The 27,567-nt window shown below is 41.6% G+C and overlaps 1 protein-coding gene across 2 annotated transcripts; it reads left to right on the top strand.

Annotated features, from left to right (window-relative positions):
• Window positions 1–617: 617 nt before the first annotated feature.
• On the top strand, window positions 618–26,848 carry onecut2 (one cut homeobox 2). 2 transcript variants are annotated; one of them, XM_037483850.2, is made up of 3 exons: window positions 618–2,170; window positions 23,935–24,009; window positions 26,551–26,848. In XM_037483850.2, the coding sequence occupies exons 1-3, from the start codon at window positions 958–960 to the stop codon at window positions 26,838–26,840; spliced, it is 1,578 nt and encodes a 525-aa protein (XP_037339747.2). In that variant the 5' UTR covers window positions 618–957; the 3' UTR covers window positions 26,841–26,848. The 2 variants fall into 2 exon arrangements, with proteins under 2 accessions (XP_037339747.2, XP_037339749.2); XM_037483852.2 differs by lacking the exon at window positions 23,935–24,009.
• Window positions 26,849–27,567: the final 719 nt, after the last annotated feature.

The following is a 27,567-nucleotide window of genomic DNA, read 5'->3' as shown; positions in this document are numbered from 1 at the left end:
ATAAAGAAAGAGAGCTCCTATAGTCCATTTAAAGGCTGTTGTTGATCAACAAACATTGAGTTGTTATACACTTTTTTGACCAATATCCATATTGTCAAACAAGATGATCAGAAGCTCCACAACAGCTACTAAAAGGCACCTTGGGGGGAAATTGTATTTCTCCACTGCTGCGGAAAAAGAAGTTGTGCAGTAGCTCATCAAATATCATATGAATGTGTATGTTTTGCGTTAATAAATAAGACTGTTGGGTAAAGATATTGAACTAAATATTTGATTATACATCCACAATAAACATTTTATTTCAAATCAGATTATTTTATAGGGAGATATTAAATTCCGGAGAGTACAATATGCCACACACAGAAATCTTACATTAATAGCCTATTAGCATCATTTAGAATGTGCAATAATGTTTTTATTATTCCAATCCAGCACCGAGGAGCGCGATCCTGCACACCAAAGACACCGATTGGCCAGCTGTCCTCTTGCACCACTCCTTCTTGATGCCTATAGGGACGACTGGCCCCTCTGATTGGTCGGCTTTACCATCAGTCATACTGGTAACGCCGCTACATGCGAGACCCGCCCGCTCCCCTCCGGCCCCAGCAGCAGGTTGGGTTGAGCGGTCGGCTAGGGGACCGTGGACAGCTCCCGTCTGAAGAGCAGAGTAACACAGGAGGAGGAGAGGGCTGGATATGGGGGAGCCAACACACAGGCCCGTACGATCGAGATAAAAAAAAAACACATATTTTTTGATGTGCATCTATCGAGGACAACACACACAGACACGGAGCTGGAGAGGCCTTAGGAGGACGGGGAAACAACCGAGGAAGTGAAAGAAAAAGGGGAATACGGCTACTGACCCATCCCGGCGCATCAGGGGAGGAGAAGCGAGAGAAAGGAGGAGAAGAAGGAGACATAATTCCGCTCGACCCGATGGACTGAGAGGACAGATGAATGAAGACTGCCTACACTAACGCCTATCGATGCCTGGCCAAGGACCTGGACGCGTATGCCATGAACACAGACATGACAATGGACGGGCTTGGCAACCTGCATGGCGGGGTGGCCGTCGGCTCCATGGTACCTGACGTGGAGCTGATGAGCGGCCACAGCCCGCACCATGGCCGCGGTAGCTCCTCGGGGGGACACGGGGCGGCGGCGGCAGCGGCGGCCACCCTGCGGATACACCAGGACCTGGCCGCCGCCGCCGCTGCGTCGTCCCGCTCCGCCATGGTGTCCGGCATGGCCACGATACTGGACGGCAGCGGGGAGTACCGGCCGGAGCTGTCCCTGCCGCTGCACCACGCGATGAGCGTACCCTGCGACACCTCGTCTCCCGGGATGGGGATGAGCGGCACCTACACCACCCTGACCCCGCTGCAGCCGCTGCCCCCCATCTCCACCGTGTCCGACAAGTTCCACCACCACCACCATCACCACCACCACCAGCGGCTCTCCGGGAACGTGAGCGGGAGCTTCACCCTGATGCGGGACGAGCGGGGGCTGCCGGGGATGAACAACCTCTACAGCCCCTACCACAAGGACCACATGTCCGGGATGGGTCAGAGCCTTTCCCCTGTGCTGGGCAACGGACTGGGCTCCATACACAACACCCAGCAGGGTCTCCACAATTACGGCACCGCAACGCACGGGGGCCACGACAAGATGCTGAACTTCGACGCGCACCACACCGCCTCCATGCTGGCCAGAGGGGACCACCACCAGCACCGTGGCCTCGGTGGCCCGGCGGCCGGGATGATGCAGCACCTGAACGGGATGCATCACCCGGGGCATCCGGCTGTGTCCTCGGCGGGCCACCACCCCCACGCCCACCTTCAGTCTCCATCCCACGGGCCCGTGTTGGCTTCCACACGGGAAAGACCGCCCTCCTCCTCGGGGACGCAGGGGGTGAACAGCTCTGGGCAGCTGGAGGAAATCAACACCAAGGAGGTGGCGCAGAGGATCACGGCGGAGCTGAAGAGGTACAGCATCCCCCAGGCCATCTTCGCCCAGAGGGTGCTGTGCCGCTCACAGGGGACCCTGTCGGACCTCCTGAGGAACCCCAAACCCTGGAGTAAACTTAAGTCAGGCCGGGAGACCTTCAGGAGGATGTGGAAGTGGCTGCAGGAGCCCGAGTTTCAGAGGATGTCGGCCCTCAGACTGGCAGGTAAGGACACACCGACGTGCGTCTGGACAAGAGGAATTTAAATCCCCCACAAAAATGCTTTTAATTTTTAAGATTTCCCTACTGGCACCATCCCCCTCTAAAAATCGAATTGCTGGCTTTGTTTTGGTGTTTCCTCGCGGCTCCGTTCCCGCACCTCGATTCAGATGAAGGAAATGTACTTAGAATCACCGGTGTTGTGATTACCATTATTGATCAATAACAAAAGGGATCGATTGAAAATGACAAGGTCACGGGATTTCCCTCCAACACCCCCCACCCCCACCCTGCAGCGACCCAGATTATGTTTTCATGTTAAGAGGGAAAAAACAAATATCAATTCAATTATATGTCTCAACATCAGCAAAATCGTTATTCTTTATTTCAAAATAAAATAGAAAATGAATTGAGACAAAGACAACAATTTGCACAAAATGTAGGAAGCCTCATTGAAGTCAAACTTCACGCTGCATGGAACACGTCTTCCCCGCGAGCTGTTCTTTATTCTAGGGTTACACTGGATTGTGCTTTTAGCCTGAAGCCTGTTTGGCGGGGGGAGAGGTGTGAGAGAGCGCGCAGCGGGCGGAGGGACTCGGGGGGACGGTCCGGGGGACGGTCGGGGGGACGGTCGGGGGGACAGTTGGGGGGACGGTCGGGGGGACAGTTGGGGTGACGGTCGGGGGGACGGTCGCGAGAGGTTTCGTGTTCGATCGCCAGAGACGCTTGAAGCGCTCCGACGAGGCTGTGCGACATTAACGTGCCGGTGTGCAGCGTCGATGGGTCTGGGGCCCCCTCTAGTGAGGAACCTGGTCCTCTGTGTGTGTCGACCCCCCCAGCCAGCCTCTATTGTCTGTAGGGCCACCAGCAGTACAACAAAAAACATATATATATAGAAAATGATATATATCTATATATATAATCAGGTGGCTTTTCCGGCGGGTTTTATCTGTGTTTATTGTAAAAGATGAAGATTTGATTTGATTTGACAGATGTGTTCTAATTTGGACATTTTGTAAACCGAATGTTTGAATTTTCACCTCAGAAGAGACAAGTGAGAAATAACTTGTGTTTACACATAGCCATTGTTTGTCCTATTTGTCTTATTATTTTCCGTAGTCTGTTTCCTTTCCGTATAGTTTTTTCATATTTAAAAGCATTTCAAACTGTATCTATCTGGCTACACTTGGTAATACTAAACAAAAAGCTTATTTTAATAAAACAGAAGTGTGTGCAGGTGTGACTTATTCTTATCATGGCACCAGACTCAAACTCTTCTTAAATAAGAGCGTTTTAAACCCACCTGGATAATGTGACTTTCCTGTGAAAATCCTCTAAATGTGAATTTATTACAAGCCAAGAAAAGGATTAGGTGTGTGACATTCATGAAATAAAACTTTAGTTTTCAGAAGTAGGAGAATATTCCGACCCATGAATAAACTGTTATCTCCCTTTATTTCATTCATGAAAAAAATCAATAACTTGAGAAACATTGTCCAAATCATCATGTTATTTGCTCCGTGTCTCAAAGTTCCAAAACGTCTGGATCCATATGTTCCCAAAAAACAAATTGTAATACCTTTAAAGGTGGCCAACACCACAATTTGTAACACATAAATGCTGGTAAGATGCTTTTATAAGAGCTGAATCAGCAGACTTATGGGTTGAAAAAATTGCTAAAAACCCTAAACCCACTTATTTATTAAAGCAATTAAATGAATCATCCTCATCATGAAGCTCAATGTTTTTCTAATTCCATGAACAGTTTTTAGTTCATAGAGAAGTTTTTCGTTGGCCAGTGTTTTACTTTTAATATAAATAATGTAGTGAGTAGTTGGTTTTAGTGTCTGAATCAGGTTTTTGGTGCTGCCACTAATATGAATCCAGCATCTTCAGTTGTTTTATACTTTTATTTCAAGGACTCTCTGGACTAATACTCAGGGAAGTCAATTCAAATAGATTTCCTTAACACTGAAACAAAACACGGGCTATTTATTCATTTATTATTAAGACGTGTGCCATCTTTGGAATGAAAAAAGTTATAACAATTTAAAAAACCAACAAATAGAAAACAAGAAGAACACATTATAAAGAACAAATAAGTGGGAGTATGGACGTAGTACGTTGAAAATTTTAATAATTGTTTGAAGCTTGGTTTATAGCCCAGATCTATTAAGTATTCTATTTAGCGTTGAATACTAAATGTAATGTTTTTATACAGGGTCATTTAAAAAATCACTCAAATGATTTTTAACGCTGGAGGATTTCATGGCACCTGTTTGTATTTAGTATCAGTAATTAAAATGACTCAATACGTGTACTTCATTTCATGTAGTGAATCTAAACTATAGAGAACAAAGCTATTTACATCATATCTCGTGCGCTCTGATTTTTACCTTTAAGGTATTCTGAAGTCACATATCTGCCACAGTGTCATTGGAGGTCTTGGTTTCTCACTTTTCATGGCTCCCTTATATTCCTTGGTTTGCTTGTAAAATCTCCTTTTAAATTTATCGTGGCTTTATTTATTGGGTGAATGAAACATGGTTTCAAGTGTTTGAACGTCAATAGACTTTTATAAAGATGTAACAGTTTTCTCTCCCGCCATTTTTCTTACTCCAACAATTAAAAATCCAAACATTTCAGATGGGGTATAGGCGATTCTCCAAAAAGTGAAAACAATTTCAATTTTCTTTTATAATTGGCCTACATTTGTGAGATTTGGTCAAACTTTATTTATCTCTAAATGTATAAGATGTGCACACATGTGGATGAGATTTTCTCTGCATGATTCTTCTGTTTTTTTCAATAAGGGTTCTTTGACTTTTTGGCCTGGTATTGACAATATGTGTTGATATGAAAAGGACATGAGTGAGGGTGGAGCTGGAGCAGAACATCCATGTTGCCTTGTGTAAAATGTCAGCAGGTCTCAGCAGCCTGCTGCTCAAACTGCTGTCTCCTCCCCTCATGTACAACACTTACAGTTTGCTGTGTGATACTGGTTCCCGCATCTTTGAATCCCACCGGAAATCATGATGAGGGTTGCGTATGGACACAATGTTTTTCTAATACATGTGCCAATAGTTGCCGTTCGATACTTGCGTTTTGGTTGGTCGATCACAAAACAGCACTTTGTTCATCCCTTGCATGGAGGAATATGTATTTGTTTCTGAGGAAAGCCTGGTGCTACAATCTAGAAAGTGGAGTTATTGTTTATTTAGTTCCCTTGTTACAGCTGTCTTGTACTGCTGTTAATTTATAATTCAAACATAGACCATCTTTTTGTAACCTTGTCCATGTAGTTTTGTTACCTGTTGTGTTACAAACACTAAACACATTGCATTGTGCGTTTCTGCCAGTGGGATACGAGGCTGTACTTGGATCATCACATTTGTCATTAATAGGGGGGGGGAGTCAGAGGCTGGCCGTTGTCGAGGTTTTTAATTCAGGAATTTTAAATAACTTGATTTCTGGATTTTGTATCAAATTTGTTTAATTGTAGAATTCATATGTGATTTTTTTCTTTATTTCTGAACAACATAACCAAACGTAAACTGGCCCATCAAAAAGCCTGGAAGCGTGACTGGAGGTGTGTGTGGTAGAGCAGTGATTCTCAACTGGTGGGTCCCGACCCACTAGTGGGTCGCGGACCCGTTTTTAATGGGTCGGGACCGGGGGCCTTTGCATGGGAAAATAAAAATTAGAAAGAAAAAAAAATCACAAAAATTCATCTTGTGATTTTATTTTGAAGGGACTTTTTTAATGCAGCGGAGTGTCGTTATTTTTGCTGGCTCGTCGTCCATGTTTTCAGCAGTGTGTGCCAGGTTGGGTCAAACCATTCTGATATGGGGGAGACATTTGGTTTTTAGGATAATTAAACATCCTGAATTTAAAATTCAGCTTGAACTTGATTTTGAATAAATTTGAGAAGTTGAGAATGTTCCTCGATTTGGGTCGCAGCTTGTCATTAAGGGGTGATGGTGGGTCCCGGAGCCAGACCAGTTGAGAACCACTGTGGTAGAGTGTACGCTGTCGATGACGAGAAGTTAGCTCACAAAAAAACACAAGTAAACCAGACATTCCTATTTCGGCCGTCACAGAGGAAGGCTGATTATGTTCTTCATGTCAATCAGACAGCGCTGGACTCTCTAACTGTTTTTGTGGTTCAACAGAGAAACAACATGCTAATGCATCTGGTTTACCTCATTTCTACTCATACCCCTTAATATCTTATATCTATTTTCCCTTCCCCTTCCTCAAACTCTTATTTATTTCTGCAGTGAAATAAACGGGCTACTCAGACATTACGGGACATGACGGATCCAGTGATGTCAGGATGTCTGACTCACTCAACTCACTCCAATACGTCTTTAAATGGTCTTTTCTACAGTCATGTGTGTGGTTGCTCAATACAAGTTATATAAAAAGGGCTCCAAAAGTAATGTAATTACCATACGATTTATTAATAGCACTTTTTAATATGGAAATTTAGGGTTGCACATCAGGCTTGACTTAATCTGTAGAAATAATAACGCCAATTCGAATTCAGGGCTATGATGTATATTTAAAATCTTCCTCGATAGCTTATCCATCTTCATGATACAAGTATTCAACACAAAAGAGGAGCAGCAGTACGATGAGGTTTCCTAACCTGAGATGTGAATATTTTTCCATGTATATACATCTCCTTCCTTTTGGTTAAACACTGCCACATTTCCAGCAACTGAAGACAGGAGTATAAGGAAGTGCAGGAATATAGGCCTTTGGGACAGAAATAGAAACAGCATGGTGTCGTCTGCCTAAAAGCGAAAGACAAGTGACTCGTAACTTTGAGTCAGCTGAGATCTCACTAGGAGGGCGATAGTCATGTCGTTCTAATAATAAAAAGATCTGCCCAAACAAACAGGACAATAAATGGAAGTCGTGGCAGCACACCTCCAATTGAATATGATAGTAGAGAAAAAAATTCTGTTGGTAGTTTCATTTATGGTTTTTTTTTTTGTTTCAAATTTGAAATAAAATTTTGCTTCATTTACATGAATACGCTATACGGCCAAACGTAAATGGACGCAACTGTCGATCTATTTTCTGTGCTCCTAGTTGGGGGATTCTCTTGATTGTTTGGGCCGAACAGGTTTAGAACCAACAAAGGAGCTACTCCCACAAACCGCTGTCACAGCTTCTGTGTCCGCTTAAATTGTCGCTGGTGGGCTGAACCCGTCGGCCACTGCTGATTGGATGACCAAGCGAAACAACCCCTGCAGCGAGTTTCAAGCTGATTAATGGCCCCTTCAGCTCTATCACATATTGGGAGTTGGGATTTGACCGCTCCTCCACGGATTTACCTTTGGAAAATAATATGTTAAGCCCTGAGTGGCTTTTTGTCAGGTACACAGGGATGTCATTTCTTTGTGTCCACACATTTTTAGTCATGTCCTCCGAGCAGGTTTTTGGACCTGCCACAATTACAATACAAATGTAAGAATTCCAGATTTTGAAAAAAACTTGTCTGCAAATGACCAAACAGCATTGTATGTGAAAAGAAAAACAAATTAAACCGTCTAAATGTCCCTCTGGAGCTTTTCCCCTTCCTCCTTCTCCTCTCCCTCATCAATTTGAATCCTTTTCTTTCTCCTGCCATCTCTCTCCTCCCTTGGTCCTGTCTCTCTCTCTTTTGGGGGAAGGTATTATGTGATCGTCGAGGGAATTGAACACAAGAGCAGAGGCAGCAGCGGCCCGATGAATTATTGATGGGAATCTCGGCGTGACCCGCCTCGGTCTGCTCACTTCACTTCTTCTTCACCTCACAGCCGGGTTAACCAGGCAAAATGGAGGGAGAGGATAGAGAGAGAGAGAGAAAGGAAGTGTGCATTGTTTGGTTGGAGGATGCTGCCTGTGACCAGGTGAATTACGGATGAAAAGACATCGATGCAAAGTTAGAATAGAATAGCTCATATAAGAGCTGGGGTACTCATTGGATCCAGTACAGAGGAGAAAACAGAGGGAATGTGTCGCATGTGTACAGACTGTAAAGCCCTCTGAGGCAAATTTGTAATTTGCGATTTTGGGCTATACAAAATCAAATGAATTGAATTGAATTGAGGGAAGCGCACTAATAGTTTACATAGTGATTTAGGGTCATCCACTGCACTTATTCCATCACTAGATGAACACAACAGAAGCCCCGCCTCATAAGCACGAGGATCCCTTACAACCAAGCTTCACTGTCAAATTAACGGTCAACCTTTTTCTTGGTTTTGGGCCTTTTTTAAAAATATTGAGACGTGAGTTTTAAATGAGTCTGCGAGTCATGAGATGTAGTTAACTTTACCAAGTACTTTTGTCATTGTAACATGAAATAATTGTTTTATTACCTTAATAACAATAATTAGGTAGTTTTCTTACCATAACATAATGAAATAGATCAAAACCAAATTGATTTGTTCCAAATGTAGTTTTGTAGTAATATTTTGCTATTTTTTGTTTCAATTTAAATCGTTCTAACGGTTCAGAACTGCAATTGTGATCAAAGACGACATATTTTTCCATCAAGCAGTTTTTACTAGTAGGAGACTGGGCTGGTGCTGCCGGTTTTTGACACTCACGCCGTGCTCATCAACATTCATTCAAAATGCTTCCACACAACTGTTTTTGATCACTAGTGAAATCCAACAAAAAGCCAACCAGAACGGCATCGTGCTCTTTGAGTGGCTGGAAGGCGTTTCATGGCAACAAGGGAGCTCTACAGCATAAGAAAATGTGATATTTAGGGCATTGAATACACACAATCGTAGATGATGCTGACTTCAGTGCTTGAAAAACACTGCTGGCCACATCCTATAATGTATTTCATGTTGCCGAGCGGTAGAGGAGAGACCACTTAGGGGTCCAATTGGGCTGAAAATCAGAATGACTTTACCTAAATATTTTCCATTTTACGCATCCTACTTCAGGCAGACACATTGCATTATTTATGAGCCAGACCCTGCTTCATGACACAGATTACCAGCAGTTACTGCGTGTGTGTGTGTGTGTGTGTGTTTCAGACTGTGGGAATACAGGTTGTGTCTGTTTTCAGGGTTTTAGTTCTGACCTGCTGCATATTCACAGGCTGCTATTGATCGGCAATAATGGATTTGAGGCTGCTGAGAGGAGACTTTTGATGTTTGTTTGTGTGTCAGCGTGAGAAGATCTGACAGGCCAGGTTATTTCTGTCCTATCAGTGCTGGAGGCTGCAAACTGAGACAAGTGTGTTTACAAGTGTTGCTGATTATGTGGGGAAAAAAACTTAAAGTAATGTCACAGCCATGGGTTGCAGCTGAAGAAGTTTGAAAATGAAATAAATACAGGGATGTGGAGTTGGACATTTTACAGATGAACCGACACATATCCTGTTGTATCGCTTAGGCCTCAGGAGATGTTGACACTCGTCAATGAACGACAACATAAAAGTCTCCACCATATTGACTGTAAATTATTATTTTATCTGAAATAGGAAAAACACCACATACGTGTGAGAGTAGATGCAATCAGATCTTCATGTGTGTAATTGCAATCAGAAGGCACTCAGCCAAGTGTAAATCCCTTCCCCACTGGTGGGCCTCAGACCGCCTTCTTTTCGATCCATCAACACAACTTTCGTTGGGTACTTAAATGTGCTCCGAAGTCACATGATTGAAGGACATTAGACTCCTGTTCGTGATCTAAAGGATGTTTGAATACGACATCCACAGGCAGACACCACGGGTCTTCCTCTCGCTGGCGTTCCTCTGGATGCAGTGACACCAAAGGGGCCTCGGCAGCTGATGAGAAACAACAGCAGAGCCCACGCAGCAGCATCGCTCTGAGAGGCTGTGATGGGAGATCCGCCACATGCAACATAAAAGTAGCTGAGTCGGCACTAATGCTAGCAAGCTTCTCTCTGGCTCAGATTGCCTTTTTTTTCTCAGTGCAACAGTTAGCAGGCTTAGCAAGTCTCATTAAAGTCTCCACCAGTCACATGGGCCTTTCCTTGTCACTTGTAGTAGTAGTATCTGAACTAGGAAGAAGCTGTTTGTCGTCCCAATGTGCATTTCAAAATCGGATGACCTTCAGTATTTGCTAAGGCCAGAGATCAGATGATATCGTATAAATGTACAGGAACCGGGTGAATACAGACCTCCGCAACTTAATGCCGGATTTTCATCGAGCAAAGCTCCAAGCTGGAATCTATAAACTCCAAACACCCGCCCTGGGCTCGCAGACCCTTAACAAGCCTTTGCTCCCAATACGAAAATGAGCCGAAAAGCATAGTGATTTTTTCGTTAAGTCTGTCCACACCGATTACGGCGCCCCGGTGGCGCTGCGGCGGTGGAGGGGTTGCCGGGGGGGGGCGAACCAAGAGTCCCGGGGTTCAGAGGAGAAAATGGTCCTGTCGCCGCTTTGTCACGCTGATCAAATCAAACGTGACACCTGGAGTCTGAGCTCAGCGGGAATACACAGGGCACAACGTGTCGGAGCGGCACACAAACATACGAGTGCAGGGAGGACACACAACTGGACCAATGCCTTTTGAATGCACTGTTTTTAACATCTCTTTCCCAAATGAACGACTTAACGTCTTTCATTTGGGAAAGAGAGGTTAAAAACAGAGGTTAAAAACAGAGGTTCTGTGGGCTATAAGACAAAACATTTCAGTCTTGGTCTCCTTCCACCCAGAGCCATAATTGTACAAACAGCTCAAGATGCTGTTTTCTAATCTTAATTTATTTATAATTCAAGCATTTTTTTTTACCATATAGACATATAGAAATTGTGAATCAACACGCTGCAATCGTGCTAAGATAATGGCATTTAAACATTTTAAACAAAAAAGCCTTGAGGTGTGGAGACTCCACAGCGATCAAGGAAGCAATCACGGCCTACTCAGACATTACGGGACATGAGGGATCCAGTGCTGTCAGGATGTCTGACTCGCTCAACTCTCTCCAATACTTCTCCGTATTGGAGGCGTGTGTGTGTGTGTGGTCGCTCAATACGAGTTACATAAAAGGCCTGCAATAAATGGACATGAGGAGCGAACACAAACAGACACTAGCTGTTAGTGGAGGAATGACACTTTAAAGTAAGCAATAGGGAGGATCATTTCAATTAAGTATTATCATTCAACAGTTGATCAGAGCACTGGAAGACAAATACTGTATATGAACCAAACGTAACCTTTGTCACATCGTAGAGCAAATTGCATGTCATTTTTTATTTAAATGATTTTACAAAGAGCACAACATGTGTCCATTTCACGTGTGTATATAATTACAGTATATTGTGGTTTAGGTCGTTCTGGTTTTAGAAGCAGCGAGTAGAGCAGATGCGGATTTTTACACCATGTCTCAAACACGACGTCTGATTCCTTTATTGGTGTTTCTTCCTCTGCTTGGATTCCCTCTGTTGTTTTCCTCTCGTTGGGCCTCTCTCTCTCGGTTCATTAGTATTGGTGTTGCAGCGCTGCTGAAATAACTCTGTCCGGAGGCGTAATGAATGACGACCGGCTGGACGGAGCCGTCACGGCGAAGCAGGGTTTACTGCAAAAGACTAACAGTGTTTTTAAAAGAAAAGGACAATAAACAGCAGCTTCGCTTTGACCTTCACCCAAAATCCTGTGTTTCACTGTGACGATGACACACAAACCCATGAATAAATAACTACAATTCAATGATATTGTAGAGATTACAATTATTATTATCAATAAAAAATTACTGTAACATTTCTTTAACATTTGAATCCCTATGTCAACAAAATAATAAAATAATGAAAAACTCTGAAAATAATTGCATATTCATTTATTTGATTAATCTTCAATCTATTAATAATGCTAATAGTTGTTATCATAAATAAATATAATACCTAATTAATACATACCTAATTAATTTAAACATTTATATCTTTAAAGATGAAAATACAGTAGAGGATATAAGTATATTTGTTAAAATTATTACTATTTTTTTTGTTGCTGTTATTTCTATTAATTAATAATATTAGTGTTCAACACCATTTAAATGTTTCTCACTTTTATGTGGTGCGTGATTGATCAGCATGCTGCTGTGGCCGACAGCCCTCTGTATGTAAATGTGCTGATGTGTATCTATAGCCGATCAATACTCTGATGGTCGGATACGGACACAAACAAGGAAGTAGACGCACATTCTGTTTGTTGTCCTCTGCTCCTGTTGTTTTCTGTTATTTTGCGTTCTCTCTCTCTGTCTGTAAGTCAGTGTGTGTCTCAAATGTGCCTGTGTGTGTGTGTGTGTGTGTGTGTGTGTGTGTGTGTCTGTGTGAAAAAAGGCCGTTTTGGGCCCCGCTGTGCATGCGGACTCATGATGTGGATCGATGGCTGTAATCCCGAGCAGATTAAAAGAGCATTAATACTGGCAACGATAACGTAAACGGTGCGGACCCAGATCTCCATTGATCGGCATGAACCTGATCCAGACCAGTTCCTGGAAGAGATGGGGGGGGGGGGTGGTGTTGAGAGAGAGCTGACATTAGACAACAGACAGAGAGGCAAGCTGTATCTGAAGGGCTCATTATGATAACTTTGGAACTTAGACCTGCAATGTCATATGTTAATACATAACAGTGCTCAAAATATATAATCTGTAACATATATACTAACATAACATAATATTTTTGCACAATACCAGCAAACGGCACCTGTCTCATGGTATGTGTTTGTTTGGGGCTTCGGGGAACAGCGAAGGTCTGTTTTTTTTTGCACAGGGTCTTTGTACTAATCAGGCTATAAGGGAGCACGGTCATACGGGGGTGTGCGCATGTATGGAAGCAAATAAGCAACAGAGCATTCGGATTGGAGGCCGCTGGATACGGTGAATTTGAATTGAGAGCCAGGTGTGGTTTGTTCTCATTTGATAACTTTCAGGTTCCCGATGTGGCTTTTGGACGTCTTTGGCAGGGCGGGGCTTTAGAAACGAGGAATGCATGGTTTGTTTGCTAATATGAGAGCTTTCTCTGTTTGTTTTGATTGTTCTTTTTCCTCATCTCGTCTAAACCGAAACACAAAGTAGTTTCTGATGGTATTTGTATTATTTCATCCCTGCTGTACTTTTGTGGCTAAAAGCTATAAAAACACCAGAGGCAGCCGTGTGATGTGTGTCAGACGGATGCGTTTGATGGGAATCCTCCTCGATTTGATCTTGCCACCTAACCGGATTCATTAAGCGGATTCAGTCTGTTATTGGATTATGTTTCATATTGGATGGATGGCATCCAATTGTAGATATTGCGGCCTTTATTGTTGACAGCTTTGGTCGGACGGGGGGGAGACGGAAACATATTAGAGAAAAAGCTGAAGATATGAATGAATAATCTATACTATGAACTCTAAAGAAAGGAAATAAACCAATAGAGAAACAACAACTAAGCAATGAAACTTGGTATGAAGACACGATGAGGAAAACAATCCATCTCAGAGCTGCTTTTCTTTTCAGAGCAGGATTCCAGTTGAGGTACCGTTGGCCGCTGAATGTTTGAAGACAAACACAGCGTCCAGCAGCTTGCCAGGATGTTTGTCCATTGCCGTCCCACCTCCTTTTGATCAATTAGTGATTACAATATGATCCATTGATCAGAGAATATTCTATCTCTACCTGTGTTTGTTCTCTGGTGCTTTGTGCTGGGGGACTGCAGGCTGCCAAAAAACAGCACTGATAAGAGGAGCTACTGAGAGGCCAGTTAACTCATCACCTATTAATATGTGTGTGTGTGTGTTTTGTAGGTGTGTGTGTGTGTGTTCGATGTCCAAAAAGAGATTCCTTCTGACTTATCCTCACTGTCAACATAAAGCAGGTTAAAGGTTAGTAAATGTTTCCCCTGAAGAAGTTTTGAAACTTTCTCTTTAGAGACTATTACATAGAGAGACACTATAGACATCCAACTTTTTTATACATAAATGTATTCTTTAAATTTTTATTTGATTCTTGAATCATAATTACTTTTGCTGGACTTTTCATTGCTTTTACCTTCGTGGATTGAGATTCAAATCATTTTTGTCTCTGGACAGCGTAAAAACCTCACATTAAAGAATTGAAACGTTTCCAATTGAAACAAATTCATTTTCTTTTCATTTATGTGTTAAATGGCCAATTGTTTACGGTCCGTAAATCCTACATTGCGGGTAACAACAATGCGTAACACGTAGTTTACAACTGCAGCTTCTAACCAGACTACGCAGTAGCTTTTAGTAGTTTGCCTCTTTGAGCCCCTAAAGCCCTCAAGGTGAAAGGAAAGCCAGGTGAATTGAATTTAGGAGGTCACAAGCCAAGCCAGACGCTGCGGCTCCAAGGGCTCGACTCAAGGCCTTCTCCCAGTCACTTCATACACAAATTCTATTGACATCATCCAAAGGGGAGACAGAATTAATCATTTATCGATTAACAAAGCAATTAAGAGCCTTTAGTTGGAAATGACACATTGTTTTCTTTATTACCATTGCTGTTATATTTTTTAAATGAGAATACAAGTGTCTGTGTGTTTAGCCAACCTTCAAATTGCAGATGCAAAACTAACGAGAAGTTGAGCTAAATGAGACGAAATGGAAGCATAAAGAGAGAGGGAGCGAGAAAGAGGTGGATGACATCAAACTCCTCTGAGGCCATTTCCTCATCAGCTCAATGACATCACTGAGCCACCGTGGGAGGTGATTGGTCAACCTGTTTCTTCTGGTAAACAACTGGAGATACATTACAGTGTGTGTGTGTGTGTGTGTGTGCGTGTGTCTGCGTGTGTGTGTGTGTGGATGTGTGTGTGTGTAAGCGGTCAGCGGGACCTTTGTCCGGTGATGTCACCACAGACTGTGTGGACATTCAGATTATACGCTGATGAACCATCTCTCTGGACACACACACACACACACACACACTGTCTCCCCCTTTGTTCCTCAGTACAATCATTCATAGGAGCAGATCTATGCATTGGTCTGTATTTGTGAAGTGGTGAAGGAGGGACACAGAACACATGCTATCCGTTAAACCCTTACATTTTGAGTTTGCATGAGGATGGAATAATTAACTTACCATCCACTATCTTTTATCACATTAATCATTAAACGGTTCACCTGTGGGTTTAACTGATAAGGCAGAGGTAATGGAACTTTTTTTATTTTGAACAAAACCAAAACCAATGTCCATTTCTCAATATTTTCTAACTTTAATGGGCTACTGAAGATGTAAAAAAAATGTTAAACAGATCACAGACAGTTTTTGAATTTTTTTCGGCTCAGTAATTTCCTAATTTTTGTTAAGATATCCCTCAAAAATGACTGTTAGGATGATCATCAATGAATTAGCTACATCATGTCTTTTACATACTAACATGCTACCAATGCTAATACCATACTGATTTTAAGCAAGTACAATGTTTGCTATATTTACCGTCTTACCTTAGTATGTTAAAGGGTTATTTGGGCGTGACAACCTTGACCAGGTCCAGTATTGGACAGTTTTTATGTCTGACCAAGTATCGCAGAAGGACAAGTCTTGTTCAGAAAACTGAGAGGTGTATCGATGACGTGATGTTGGTGCACAGCTTTATGTCCGGAGTGTCATCTGGAAGGATTACGTCGCAGGCCTTTTAGCAGCTATTCTCCTTCAATGCTGGACCAAGTTCAGAAAATTGTTAACCCCATTAGTCACTCAGACACAAAACGATGGATATTTATCTAATTATATTCAAGCTCTACTAATCAACACTGAACACAAACTCCATCTCTATTCCTCCAACATTTTTTCACAAAAATTTGTCCTTGAGGGAAAATGAATAAATATTATGGTCCAATAATTGTTGACACCTTTCACCGAAAAACAACTCCAGGTGACTTTGGCCTCTTGAAATGCAAGCGACAGGAATTTTCACTGATATGTAACATTTCCGAGGCTAAACATTTGATTATTAAAAAAATCAATAAAAATCAATAGGACGATAGACATCAGCGCTGCTTTATTTCTCTGTTGATCATTTCTATCAACACCACAGTACGGTTTGGTTAACGGGTTCTTTCAGATTCATTCATGCTCCCAGTAATTCTGTTATGTGTGCGTGTGTGTGTGTGTGTGCGTGTGTGTGCGTGTGCGTGCGTGTGTGTGTGTCAGTACGTGAGGGAACCAGAGACAGAGAGAGTGTCTTTAGTCTGTTGTTCCATTTCCGGTTACCATCTAAACACGGAAGCTTTGGGGTCGGTGCATTAAGATCAATCCCGCACACACACACACACACGCTCCACTCTCCATCTACATCCGTGGGTGCGAGTTTAAGTGCTGGGATATGAAGCCTTGACTGTGTTTGCCAGGCTTCCCCGTCAAGCCTAAGCACTGAGAGTCTGCCCTGTGTAATGTTCTGCACTATTCCTACTAGGAAGGATCTTGTCATGGTTTCGGCCATAGTTCATGTCAGTTATAGTAACGAATGAGTTGTGAACACTTTAACCAGTTGACCAGTGTGATGGAATCATCAATATAACTTTCACTATAGTTGAACGTCAACTCCCAAAGATCACAGAATCCATCATGAAGGATTTACTAAACTAAACTAAACCGTAGCATTCATGTGATACTTTCATTCCATTCTACGTTAACCCCGTGTTTTTCAAACGGCCTCCGTAATCTGGGAGAATCTGGGGAATTGAGAGTGCAGATTAGTTGTCAAGGACGTCTTGGGAGTGAATTACAGTCTTTTGATGGCTCTACTGGCCCAATTCTCATATGCGGATTGTTGTTTGGCTCTTTGAGTAACTGAGAACAGGATTTTTCCTGCATACAATTTGATTTACTGGCCAAGACTGAGGCCTCAATGATTATTGTCCCACCCAACATCCTGTTGTCCAAAAGAATGACATTTTATTGAGGAAGTGATTATAGCATTTCCTCTACACCATAGCACTCATTATGAAACATCGGCCTTATTTCTTTACTGTGGACTTGTTATTAAATCCTATTAAAAATCTTACATGAATATTGTTTGATTATATGAAATGTGTTAATTCAAGCAGAAAGCCCATTAAAGTTCCAAACTATATTAAAATCTACTAATGGATCTGTCAATTTACCACAAACATGGGGTAAACCAATTCATATGTAGAATTAGTGAAAGTCCTTCATGTACAATTTTGTAATCAACAAGGGATTTAGGAACTGTTTTGGGGTTTGGGTTTCAGTGGCTTAATCAACAGTTCTCTATAAGATATTCAATGCATTGAGCAGTAAACAACTCTCAGCTTTGTAAAGATGCCCAATGGTGTCCCTCACGGTGGCGTCCCTCGCGGCGGCGTCTCTCGCTACCAAAATGTTTGGCGCTATTAGCACCGTTAGCTGCTAGCTGCTGAGCCGTTGCCATTATGAGGGCCACATGGAGCCACTCTAGGTAGAAATACATGTCGCACAGCTGTAATCACGTCACAGCTGATTCATGACTTTATCAAAACATCGCTCAGCTCTGGCGGGAACATGACGGAGGGTTGAAATGTGGCGCCACACACAAGCAGCGAAGTGTAGGTTGAAGGGCGACTTTACTACTTACCCTGCACTTATATGCCCTCTGTGTAATGGATACCAAGGCTTAAGTGGTAATGGTGCAATAAAAATAAAAAAGACAGAGGGAGAGAAGGAAGAGGAGAGGAGAGGCGTGGAGAAAGGAGAACGAGGGAGGGAAGAGAGAGACAGAAAGGTAGGAGGTAAGGGAATATGAAGGAGACGTGGAGACAAGGAGACAGGATGGAAGAAAAGGGAAGCGTCAGAAGAAAGAATTCGGGCGGGGGGGGGGGGGGGGGGGCGATGGAAAAGAGGACGGAGGAGAAAGTTAGAGAGGGATGATGGAGACAACGGCGAAGAGAAAACGAGGAAGATGAAAAAGTGGATCGCAGAGTAAGAAAAACAACAGAAAGAAAGGATTGAGGACAGAGACCAAGGAGGCGAGAGAGGAGGAGATTGCGATGGCGGAAAAAGTAATAGGAGAGACAGCGATGCAATACTAAATACCACAGAGAGAAGGAGAGAAGCATAAGAGGCAGAAGATGAAGAGAGACACAGAGCTCTCCATCTGATGCCCCTTTGTGTCATGAATCCTTTATTTCTTTCAGAATCAAGTCTGTCTGTCTGAGTCCGACATACATCTCGGTTTATATTCGGCCATATTGATCCTCTCTTTCTCTCTCCCCCTCCTTTTAATCTCTCATTTCTTCCAATCTCTACCTCTTCATCTTCATCTCTCTCTTTGACTTCTACCCGCGTCTGGCCATCAGAAAGCTAAATGAGGGAAAACGTCTAACATCTATAGAAGGAAACCTCCCTGTTCTATATCTATAGCCTGGGTTTTAGTAAAGTGGGGGCTAATTTGCCCACAGTTTAGTGAAGAGGGAAAACACCTTAAAGTCAGATAGCTGCCAATGTAAATGTGACCGTCTGACTCCTAAATAGAAAATGGGAATTTTTGTCAGACGCTCATGATTTAATGGTCATGTCTGTTTTAATGTTAGTGATGTCAGCAACATAAAACTATTTAAAAACGCCCTTCTAGTAGCATTTGTTCTTCTTTCCCTATGCTGTGTGCCTGTATGTACAACAATGATTTGGACACAGCTGAGTTTTGTCTGCATAGCTATGGAAATTTATGTTGTGTTGTCTGATAAATGGCTAAAAGAATTGGGCCCAAGATAAAGCCCTGAGGAACACACTTAAATGTGTTTATTGTAAGGGCTGGTGGCCCATGGCCACTACCACCTGTCAATATCCTATATTCACCAGGGGATGGGGAGGGAGTCCATGCAGGAGGTGAACATACATTCTTATTATCGTTTTCTAATCTGGAATCTCTGCTGATTTCCTTCTTATCCTCGGCATTCCTACTTGCCTGACCTCTCAAATCCATTTCTTCTCTTTCTTTTACGTCTTCACTTGAAATGGCTGCTTCAATAAAACATCACCTTGATGTTTCTATTGTTGTTTAGGTGCCCTTCACTCTTAAAACCTCTGCAGAATACACTTGTGTGTTTGCTGTGAGTGTCTTACCAGCTCTTGTGGCCCAGCACTCGGCTCAACCCCATTCAAGTGAATAGAGAAAAGGTCTTATGGTCGAATAATGCCTCTCAGTCGTAATATTGGAAAAGGCTTGACCTTTTGGCCAGCAGCGGGTGTGCTCAGCTGATTGTGTTTTTAAAATGGAAGTCTCAATAGTTGCAAATGGATGCTGTTAATTTCTGTGACTGTCAGTAAATTGGATGAATTCACCCGTTATTTGGCCAGATTCAACACGGATTAACTGGCGTCCATCTCTCAGATTTTGTAAGCAAGTTAATAATGTCTGTTGTTGCCCAAATTAATGCCAAATGCCAAATGCTTTATTCATTTCATGTCATATCTTGGGGAAAGAGGAGGGCCATGGCTCTGGAAGCAGTTAATTATTCAGAGCGGCCAATTGGTTGGCCCCTGGATGCCTTGCTCGCCATAACAATGGTTTTACATCAGAACATCCAGTAACAGAACCACAGTGAATGAGCCTGTAAAGGCCCGATGCAGACAAGTTGACTCAGCATTGAATGTATTTTGCGTCCAAATGGCACTAAATTTGTTCCTGGACTTCTTTGGACCCGAGGAACACAATCACCAAGCGCAAAGCAGATCAGACATACTGTGCTTGAGACAGGGATTCCTTGCTTTATAGTTGCATAATAAAGATAATTAAAGCTGCGAGCAGAGATGGACGGGTCCTCGCTACTCCTTGCACGTCGGGGCACTGGCCAGACGATTACAAATGCGGCCGAGAAACCCTGCGGCGGTCGGATGAAGCGTTCGCAAGTCAGTGGTCGTTAACCGTGTGGAGCAACGCTAGGAATGCCGGTTTGCAAACTTTATCTTTGACATTATTATGGTCTTAGGCCTTTTATGTCAACATATAACCAGGAGCTTCTGAGGTACCATTAAAAATTAATGCTTCTCAGAATACCATACATTTTCCTTCAATATCTCAATCATCAGACTACATTTTGTCATTGTCAGATTAGGTTATCCAAGGTGACACTTATGGATAACCAGGACATTCTGATGTTCCATCCCAAAATTAAAGCCTCTCAAAATACCATACATGACCCAACTTCCTTCGAAATCTTTTGAAAGGTGTTTTTTTTTTAATTGCGCCCTACGCACATAGTTTAATATTTCTGTCGGCAAAATGCAATTTTTAGAGCCTAAGGTCTCAGGATCACACTGCGCGATTTTGAAAAGAATCGGAGGAGTTCGGTCTTTTACAACAACTGTAAGAAATCATGAAAATAGGCCAAAAACAGGCCAAAAAGGCAGATTTTCAACCATTAATCACAGCGCCCTCTATTCTTCAAAAATTATGAAAGAATTAGGGTGTGTTCAGCGCTTCAATGTTTACACATGCTATAATTTTGGTGAGGGCATTGGAATTTGGAAGTTAAAAATCTGCCAGATTAAGCCCCACCCTTTGCGAAGTTAATGAGTTATCAGCACCTTTCTGATATATCAAGGGCACATTGAACCAATAATGATCGCCCAAAGGTTTTGTGACAATCAAACTCAGCGTTTAGGAGAAATTGCCAAAAATACACAATAGTGAGACCCAAAAATTATCGAATGCCAAATTTAACAACTTTTTATAATAATAATAATTCCTTGAAATACAATAGGTTCCTCTATGACTAGTCGTAGCGAGGACCCTAAATACCTTATTTTCCAGGACTTGCATCCTCAGGGGAGGAGTCTACTATACAAGGGATGTGCTGGTCATGGATGGGACTCTCACATAATCTGCATTTACTCTGACATGCTTATGAATGCAGCATATGCTAGAGTTAACAAACACAGTGAGCTATGATTGGACAACCGCTGTTTGAGCAAACAGAAAGGTCGAGAATACATTTGAAACGTCAGTGCCTAATAATTACAATACTTCAGCACCTCCGCAAGCATACAACCCTATTGACTTTAAAATTATGTTGATAACTGCGGTGACAGTGTTGACAATGATGATGAAGACTGTGATCCAGAAGCACTATTGGGACGATGCTGAGGATTATGTTTTTTAAATAGTCATGATTATAAGAATGAGTAAGAACTGTGCCTCTTGTCATCTGGTGAGAATGATTGATTGGTGGATACTTGATAGTGACTTTACCAATGATTTTAAAGCCGGTGATAACGGTTATTGCGTTGACAGCAGGGCTGTACAGTATGGCCAAAAATCCATATCACAGTATTAAGAAACATTCTGACGGTATCCAGCTGTTCGCTGCTCGCTGGCCAACTTGCTCGCAACTTTAGCATGTTAGCTCGTTAGCTTGTTGTGGCTTCTAGTGTTGCCACCAGAGGCTTGACAGACTTTGCTATAAATCGTTTTCTTATCCAACGTAACTTCGGTCGGATTTATCAAAACCAAAAACCCTCCAAAAAGACACAGCGCCTCTCATGGGCACAAGTTATGTTGGTGCATCTCTGGTCTCTTGTTGTTCCTCCTGTATTGCTCTTTTCTGTGTTTTCATGTAGTAACAGAGTTTACTTCTTGTTGTGAGCTTTACCCAGCATGCAGTTTGGCGGTGTACCATTTGAACCGGTATACCGTGCAGCCCTAGTTGACAGTAATTTACAATGGTTTGTGCATTAAGTACGGAAATGGAGTAGGGACCCATATAACTAAGTCAGCATGCCTTCTGGAGGTTTCTCCACAGTCCCTTCGGTCCGAGCCCCACAACTACAACGAGGCCTCTAACTTGGCTTGTCCTCATGAAAAACAGACGATTCAAATGTTGTACCATCTCTCAAACAACATGATGTTCATGTCATCAAATGATCATGTTAATGTGAACCATTGTGGTGAAGATAATTATGGTAGTTATAAGATCATATATCTACATATATAAATACACACACACACACACACACATATGTATATACATATGTCATGCTGTGTAAATTTAAATTTGATACATATGCAGTTACCATCACACACATTCTGCAGAAGAATTTGCCAGGAAGAGACCAGATCCGTAACAAAAAGAGGAATTTGGCTATTGAAATCCTTTTTATTATTAATATCATATTATTAAACATTATATCTGAATTCAATCATTTATTTGTACTATTTTATATTTATCTTTTACAATATTTTGACAGCATTGTTATTGTGACAGCATTGTTATTGTGAATCTCTTTTGAATCGTGAATATCTGACATTGTGACAGTCCAACATGAAAATGATAATGTGATATTAGAGGAATAACCAGGACATCAGCGGCTGTAGTTTGAATGACTGCGATCGTGTTGAATAACGGAGACGAGGGAGGCTGTGACAGCTGACTCACCCGGAGACGAGAAATAGAAAGAGACGACGAAGACGTTCTTTATTTTTTTCTGCTGATCTCGTTTGCGTTTGTCTAGAGAGAGCCAGAGTAAAAGACAGAGGAACCCTGCTTTATTGATCCAATTGACTCAACCCTTAGTTTGAAAGAACAGCCATCGCCCCTCTTCAAACCGGTAAAACCCACTTTGAATAATATAAATGCTTGTTTGATCCTCCCTGTAACCTCGACTAGAGGGAGGTGAAAAAAGCAAGTGTTGGAATCACTCGAGCGAGCTCTTGACAACAAACTGCGTTTGTGTATGGGTGATTTTCATGGCTCTTCTTTTTTTTATGTAAACAGGTCTGCACTTTTTTTAAGTCTGTAGGGGAACTGCTGCTGAGCTGCTTTGGAGCTTCTGTAAGCAGATCAGACGGAAAGAGGGAAATATGTACACTAGAAGTCTATTTACAGTATCTGAAACTGTATTTCACTCCCTTTATCAAACATTTAGTTTTGTTTGTTGGCAAGATTCGTTGCAAGGAGATCTTTTTAAGGATGTCCTTTAGCGATTCAGCTAAAATAACTTTTCATATCAGACTAGTACAGTTTGCAATGATCCATTTGTTATTCTTGTTACTCTGCAATTTTACACAGTGGAGAATCTTGAATACACATTTCTACATGAATGATGAATACACACTTTTACACCTTACAACCTTTTTTTTAAAATAAATTTATATATATATATATATATATATACTGTATATAAATGTGTATTCATCATTCATGTATAGATGCCAAACAAACATTACAGGAACACAGAAATGAAGCCAGCAATGGTATGGAAAATAATTTGGGCCACATGGGGAAAAGTAGATTATAACTGCAACATCAGACTTGACTTTCAAACAAAATCTAACAAATTAATACAAAGATATGAATGTATTATATTTTGATTATTAAAAGAATGTTATCAGATACAGTACCTGGTACAGCTATTGATAATGGACATTTTTTAATTACCGTGGGAATTATTTCTAATGACATGCAGCAGAGTCTATTAAAACAGGGTTTGATTTGCTTGAGGCTTTTTGTCTTTTCTGCGCCGGTCCACCTGATTATCACTGTACAAACAACCCATTATTTACTGTGCAATATTTCTAGTAAAGTTTTAATTCTCATTTACCAATAGTTATTATGTAATATATCAATAACATTAAGAAATGTACTATAATCATGTGAATCAAAACAGTCACACTTTTCTTTGTGACGGGCCACCATGAAATGTGAATTCATATGTGTCAATCAAAATAATTTGGGGGCAGCCACAGTCAGCTCAGAACTGTCAACCATTGTGTTTCATGTGCATGCATGAAATATGCATTGAAGTAACACTGAAAATAAAAACCTGTATACTTTTTTCTGTCAGGTGGAAGTACCTCCAGTTACTCACAGCTACCAGAGCTTCACGGTGATCAACACAAGTCCAGTCAGGAAATGCCAGGTGCAAAACAAACACAAAGAAATCAAATGAATACTATTTTTCTGTAGCCTTAATTATAAAACTGCAATTGTTGAAGACACAATTTCTTGTATTTTTGTATGTATATTTGCACAAAATATTTATTATCAAACTAATTTAGAATAGTTTAAGAGACGTATTTTGACCTGAATGATATTATTATTATTATTAATGTTGTTATTATTAGAAGTAGTAGTAGTAGTAAGCAACTTGTTAAACGTTTTAAAAGAAGTTTTTTGGATATATTTAATATGTTTCTTCTGGTGATACCATTCCACTCCATTTCATGTTTTTATATACTTTCACCTTGTTTCTATCAATCCTGTGTTTTTGTAACCTTTTTTTAGTCTTCTTTTCTTAGTATCATCCTTATTTTATACCATATTATATTAATTAAGGTTGAGACAGAATTTTCCTTTCATCAATAGACAGAAGGAGTTCATTGGACAAGAAATTCACCACACAAGCCTAGTGGATTGTTTTGGCACTACCTGGCTCACTAGCAGTAGTACAAAAATACATATTAGCAGTAAGATAAGAGTTATACAACAATAGCAGGTTAACTGTCTTCATGTTTTAAATAACTAAAACAACCTCTTTTTATCTTGGAAAAGACACATTTGTGGTACCAGCTGTTATAAGTTCAGCTGCTAGAAACATACTTTGGCTCCCAGTCAGATGTTTTATCACAAAGATCAGCCAGTAAATAGTCAGGTCCAATGTCCAAGATCCTAGTTCAGCCTTTGAATAAACAAGAACAAACATGTCATAGGTTTGGGCTGCTGGCAACGTTCTTTTATGAACGCTATGGAATGTGTCCTATTTATATAATAATTTACATAATACAATCCAGTAATAATAATAATTTAGGGCTCTAAATTAGGAATGAATAGATTTTTAAAAGATGGGAATAAACTGGGTTTACAAAAAACACGTTGAAAGCTGATGGTAGTACGGACAAAAAGTGTGATTTCTAGCATCCAATTAAAGGACCAGCAGATTCTGGTGCGATCTATTCAAAGTAATACAGCATCATTTAATTTGGGCATTTCATTCCCAAAATATTGTCATTTTACGTCTAGTGATTTTAAGCAGATGTGAGGATCTGTTCACATGTTTCCATTACTTTAGAGCACATTACAGTGACCTACAATCATTCAGCGTAAATATACTCATACTATAACAATAACCACTACTTGTGTAACCCTGATCCTGACCTTAAACTTCTTCAAGTAAACCTTTAACCACATCATCACCCCAACATGTAAGGATTTACGAGGACGTACATTTGGTCCCTATAAGGAGGTAACCAGATGTATGTCCCCACAATGTCAGTATTTCACACACACAAACTCAAGAATACACACTCTACACAAAGTGTGTGGGTGTCATATGCAGAGATCAACAGCACCGCCTGTCAGTGACAAAGTGTACTACGACAGTATGGAGTTAAAACATCCTTTTCTGATAATGTTTCACCAGCGTACACAGACAACAGAAGGAGAGTTTCCACCTGCATGAACAACAGGGTCATTTTCACCAGAGGCCTCACAACTCGGCAACTAGCCTCCATGCTAGACTGCTAGAGAAATATTCATGTTGTGTTTTAGTTAATGGTGAACACAAAACGTTGGTCCCTTTCATCTGCATTTGTCAAGAGGTTGCCAAACGCTGTGATGAGAAGCCATGTGTGTGTTTGCGTGTGTACATGTGTGTGTTTGTGTCTACAGCGCCAATAGTTTCCTCTTACCCAATCGTTGACCCCTTGTCCTGATTCGTACTGACTTAATTCAGAGAAGTAATCAAATCAAACACACCCAGACCTCCTCAAGAGTGACAGCAAGCAAATTATAAAAGTGCTATAAAACTACTACAACGGCAATTATTGTATTGATATATTATATTGTATGTCTATCTGGATTTCTTTTCCTTTAAGCTCAACAGATAAAAGTCTCTCCACTTTGTCCATGTAATTCAATATTAATGTAGAATTCTATTTTCACCCGGTGTTTGCATTACTTTTGTGTACTTTATTTCTCTGTCAAGTTACTTTGATGTCATTTTTGAGAAATCCTTGGGGATTAAAAAAGAAAACCTTATTCAATGTTAGTGTGCCAGTCAGATGTAAATGATTGAGATGAAAAAAGATAATATCTACGGCTGTATGGAGTTTGAAACTTCATTCAGAAATTCCATTGGAAATAACATTATGTTATACGATATACGGTTTTGCGAAAAGTGTGCTACATGACCAAACATCCATCATTAAATCGCTACATCTCATCCTGTCCCATTGCATTCTACTTCTTACGTGACTTCTTTGTATTGAATGTCTGAGCTGTATTGGTTTAATGTAGCAATGAATCATGGTAGAATTAGACATCAAATGTACAGGAACTGGAACTTCTGTCAGTCAATTTGCGTTTTTATATCCTTCTCCAATATGTAACTTCTATACAAATACCACAAACAACACTAACACTTATTTCCCCCACCACCTCTTCTCTCTCATCTCCCACACAGCGTGCAAAAGGAAGGAGCAGGACACGGCCAAGGACCGCAACAACACACCAAAGAAGTCACGGCTGGTCTTCACAGACCTGCAGCGGCGCACCCTGCTAGCCATCTTCAAGGAGAACAAGCGACCGTCCAAGGAGATGCAGCTCACCATCTCGCAGCAGCTGGGCCTCGAACTCACCACCGTCAGCAACTTCTTCATGAACGCCCGCCGCCGGAGCCTGGACAAATGGACGGACGACGGAGGCAGCCCCGGCGCCCAGTCCTCGGCGTCCAGCACTTGTACCAAAGCGTGATGATAGCGGGGGGGGGGGGGGGGGGGGGCGGGGGGGACGAGTATCGGGTGAGGGCGGGGCGCGGCTAAGAAACGGGGAGGGACGCAGGGGCGCGGGTCGAGGTTTTGTCCGGTCAAAGCCAGAAGGAAAAACCAAACTTTTTACATCTTTTTTATTTGTTCGTCCGTTCAGCTTTTGTCAAAGGGTGACAAACTGAGAGAGGGGCTGCTCACTGCGACTAATTGTTTGAAGCCTAACCGCCTTTTTGCAAAACCATCATGAATCCATAACAAAGCCGAAGGGTAAGCTCATCTATAAAACATAGAAACCTCAGTAGCGGGAGATAAACCTTTTAAACCAAATAGATTCTCTGCTGATGTCTCCTTTAGGACAAAAAGCTGACACACTAGCCCAAATACCAAAGACTAGAAGACAGTGTATGTTTTCTATTATGCAATATATAAGCTAGGAGCCAACAGACCAAATATGAAACCAATGAAAGCTTTATGGGAAATGTCCCAAAGATGCGTCTGTTTTGGGCCAAGTTGAAGACGTTCACGTTGAGGATTTCGGTTTCAGAGATCGCACAGTCAAATTCAGAAAGCTGGAGCTGAATTGTCATTTGTTTGTGCAGCTTAGGGTGGAATTTATTTTCATTTTTCTAAACCAAACCAAAGATGTATAGGAGATATTTCCTTGGTCGTGACAAACCATGACGTATTGAAGAAGATAGTCTTTGTGTGAGGCT

The sequence above is a fragment of the Pungitius pungitius genome, chromosome 18 (genome assembly GCF_949316345.1).
Source record: "Pungitius pungitius chromosome 18, fPunPun2.1, whole genome shotgun sequence".
In the NCBI taxonomy this organism is placed as follows: Eukaryota; Metazoa; Chordata; class Actinopteri; order Perciformes; family Gasterosteidae; genus Pungitius; species Pungitius pungitius.
The sequence above is the reverse complement of the archived record's forward strand: the minus strand, read 5'-3'. Positions and strand labels throughout refer to the sequence as shown.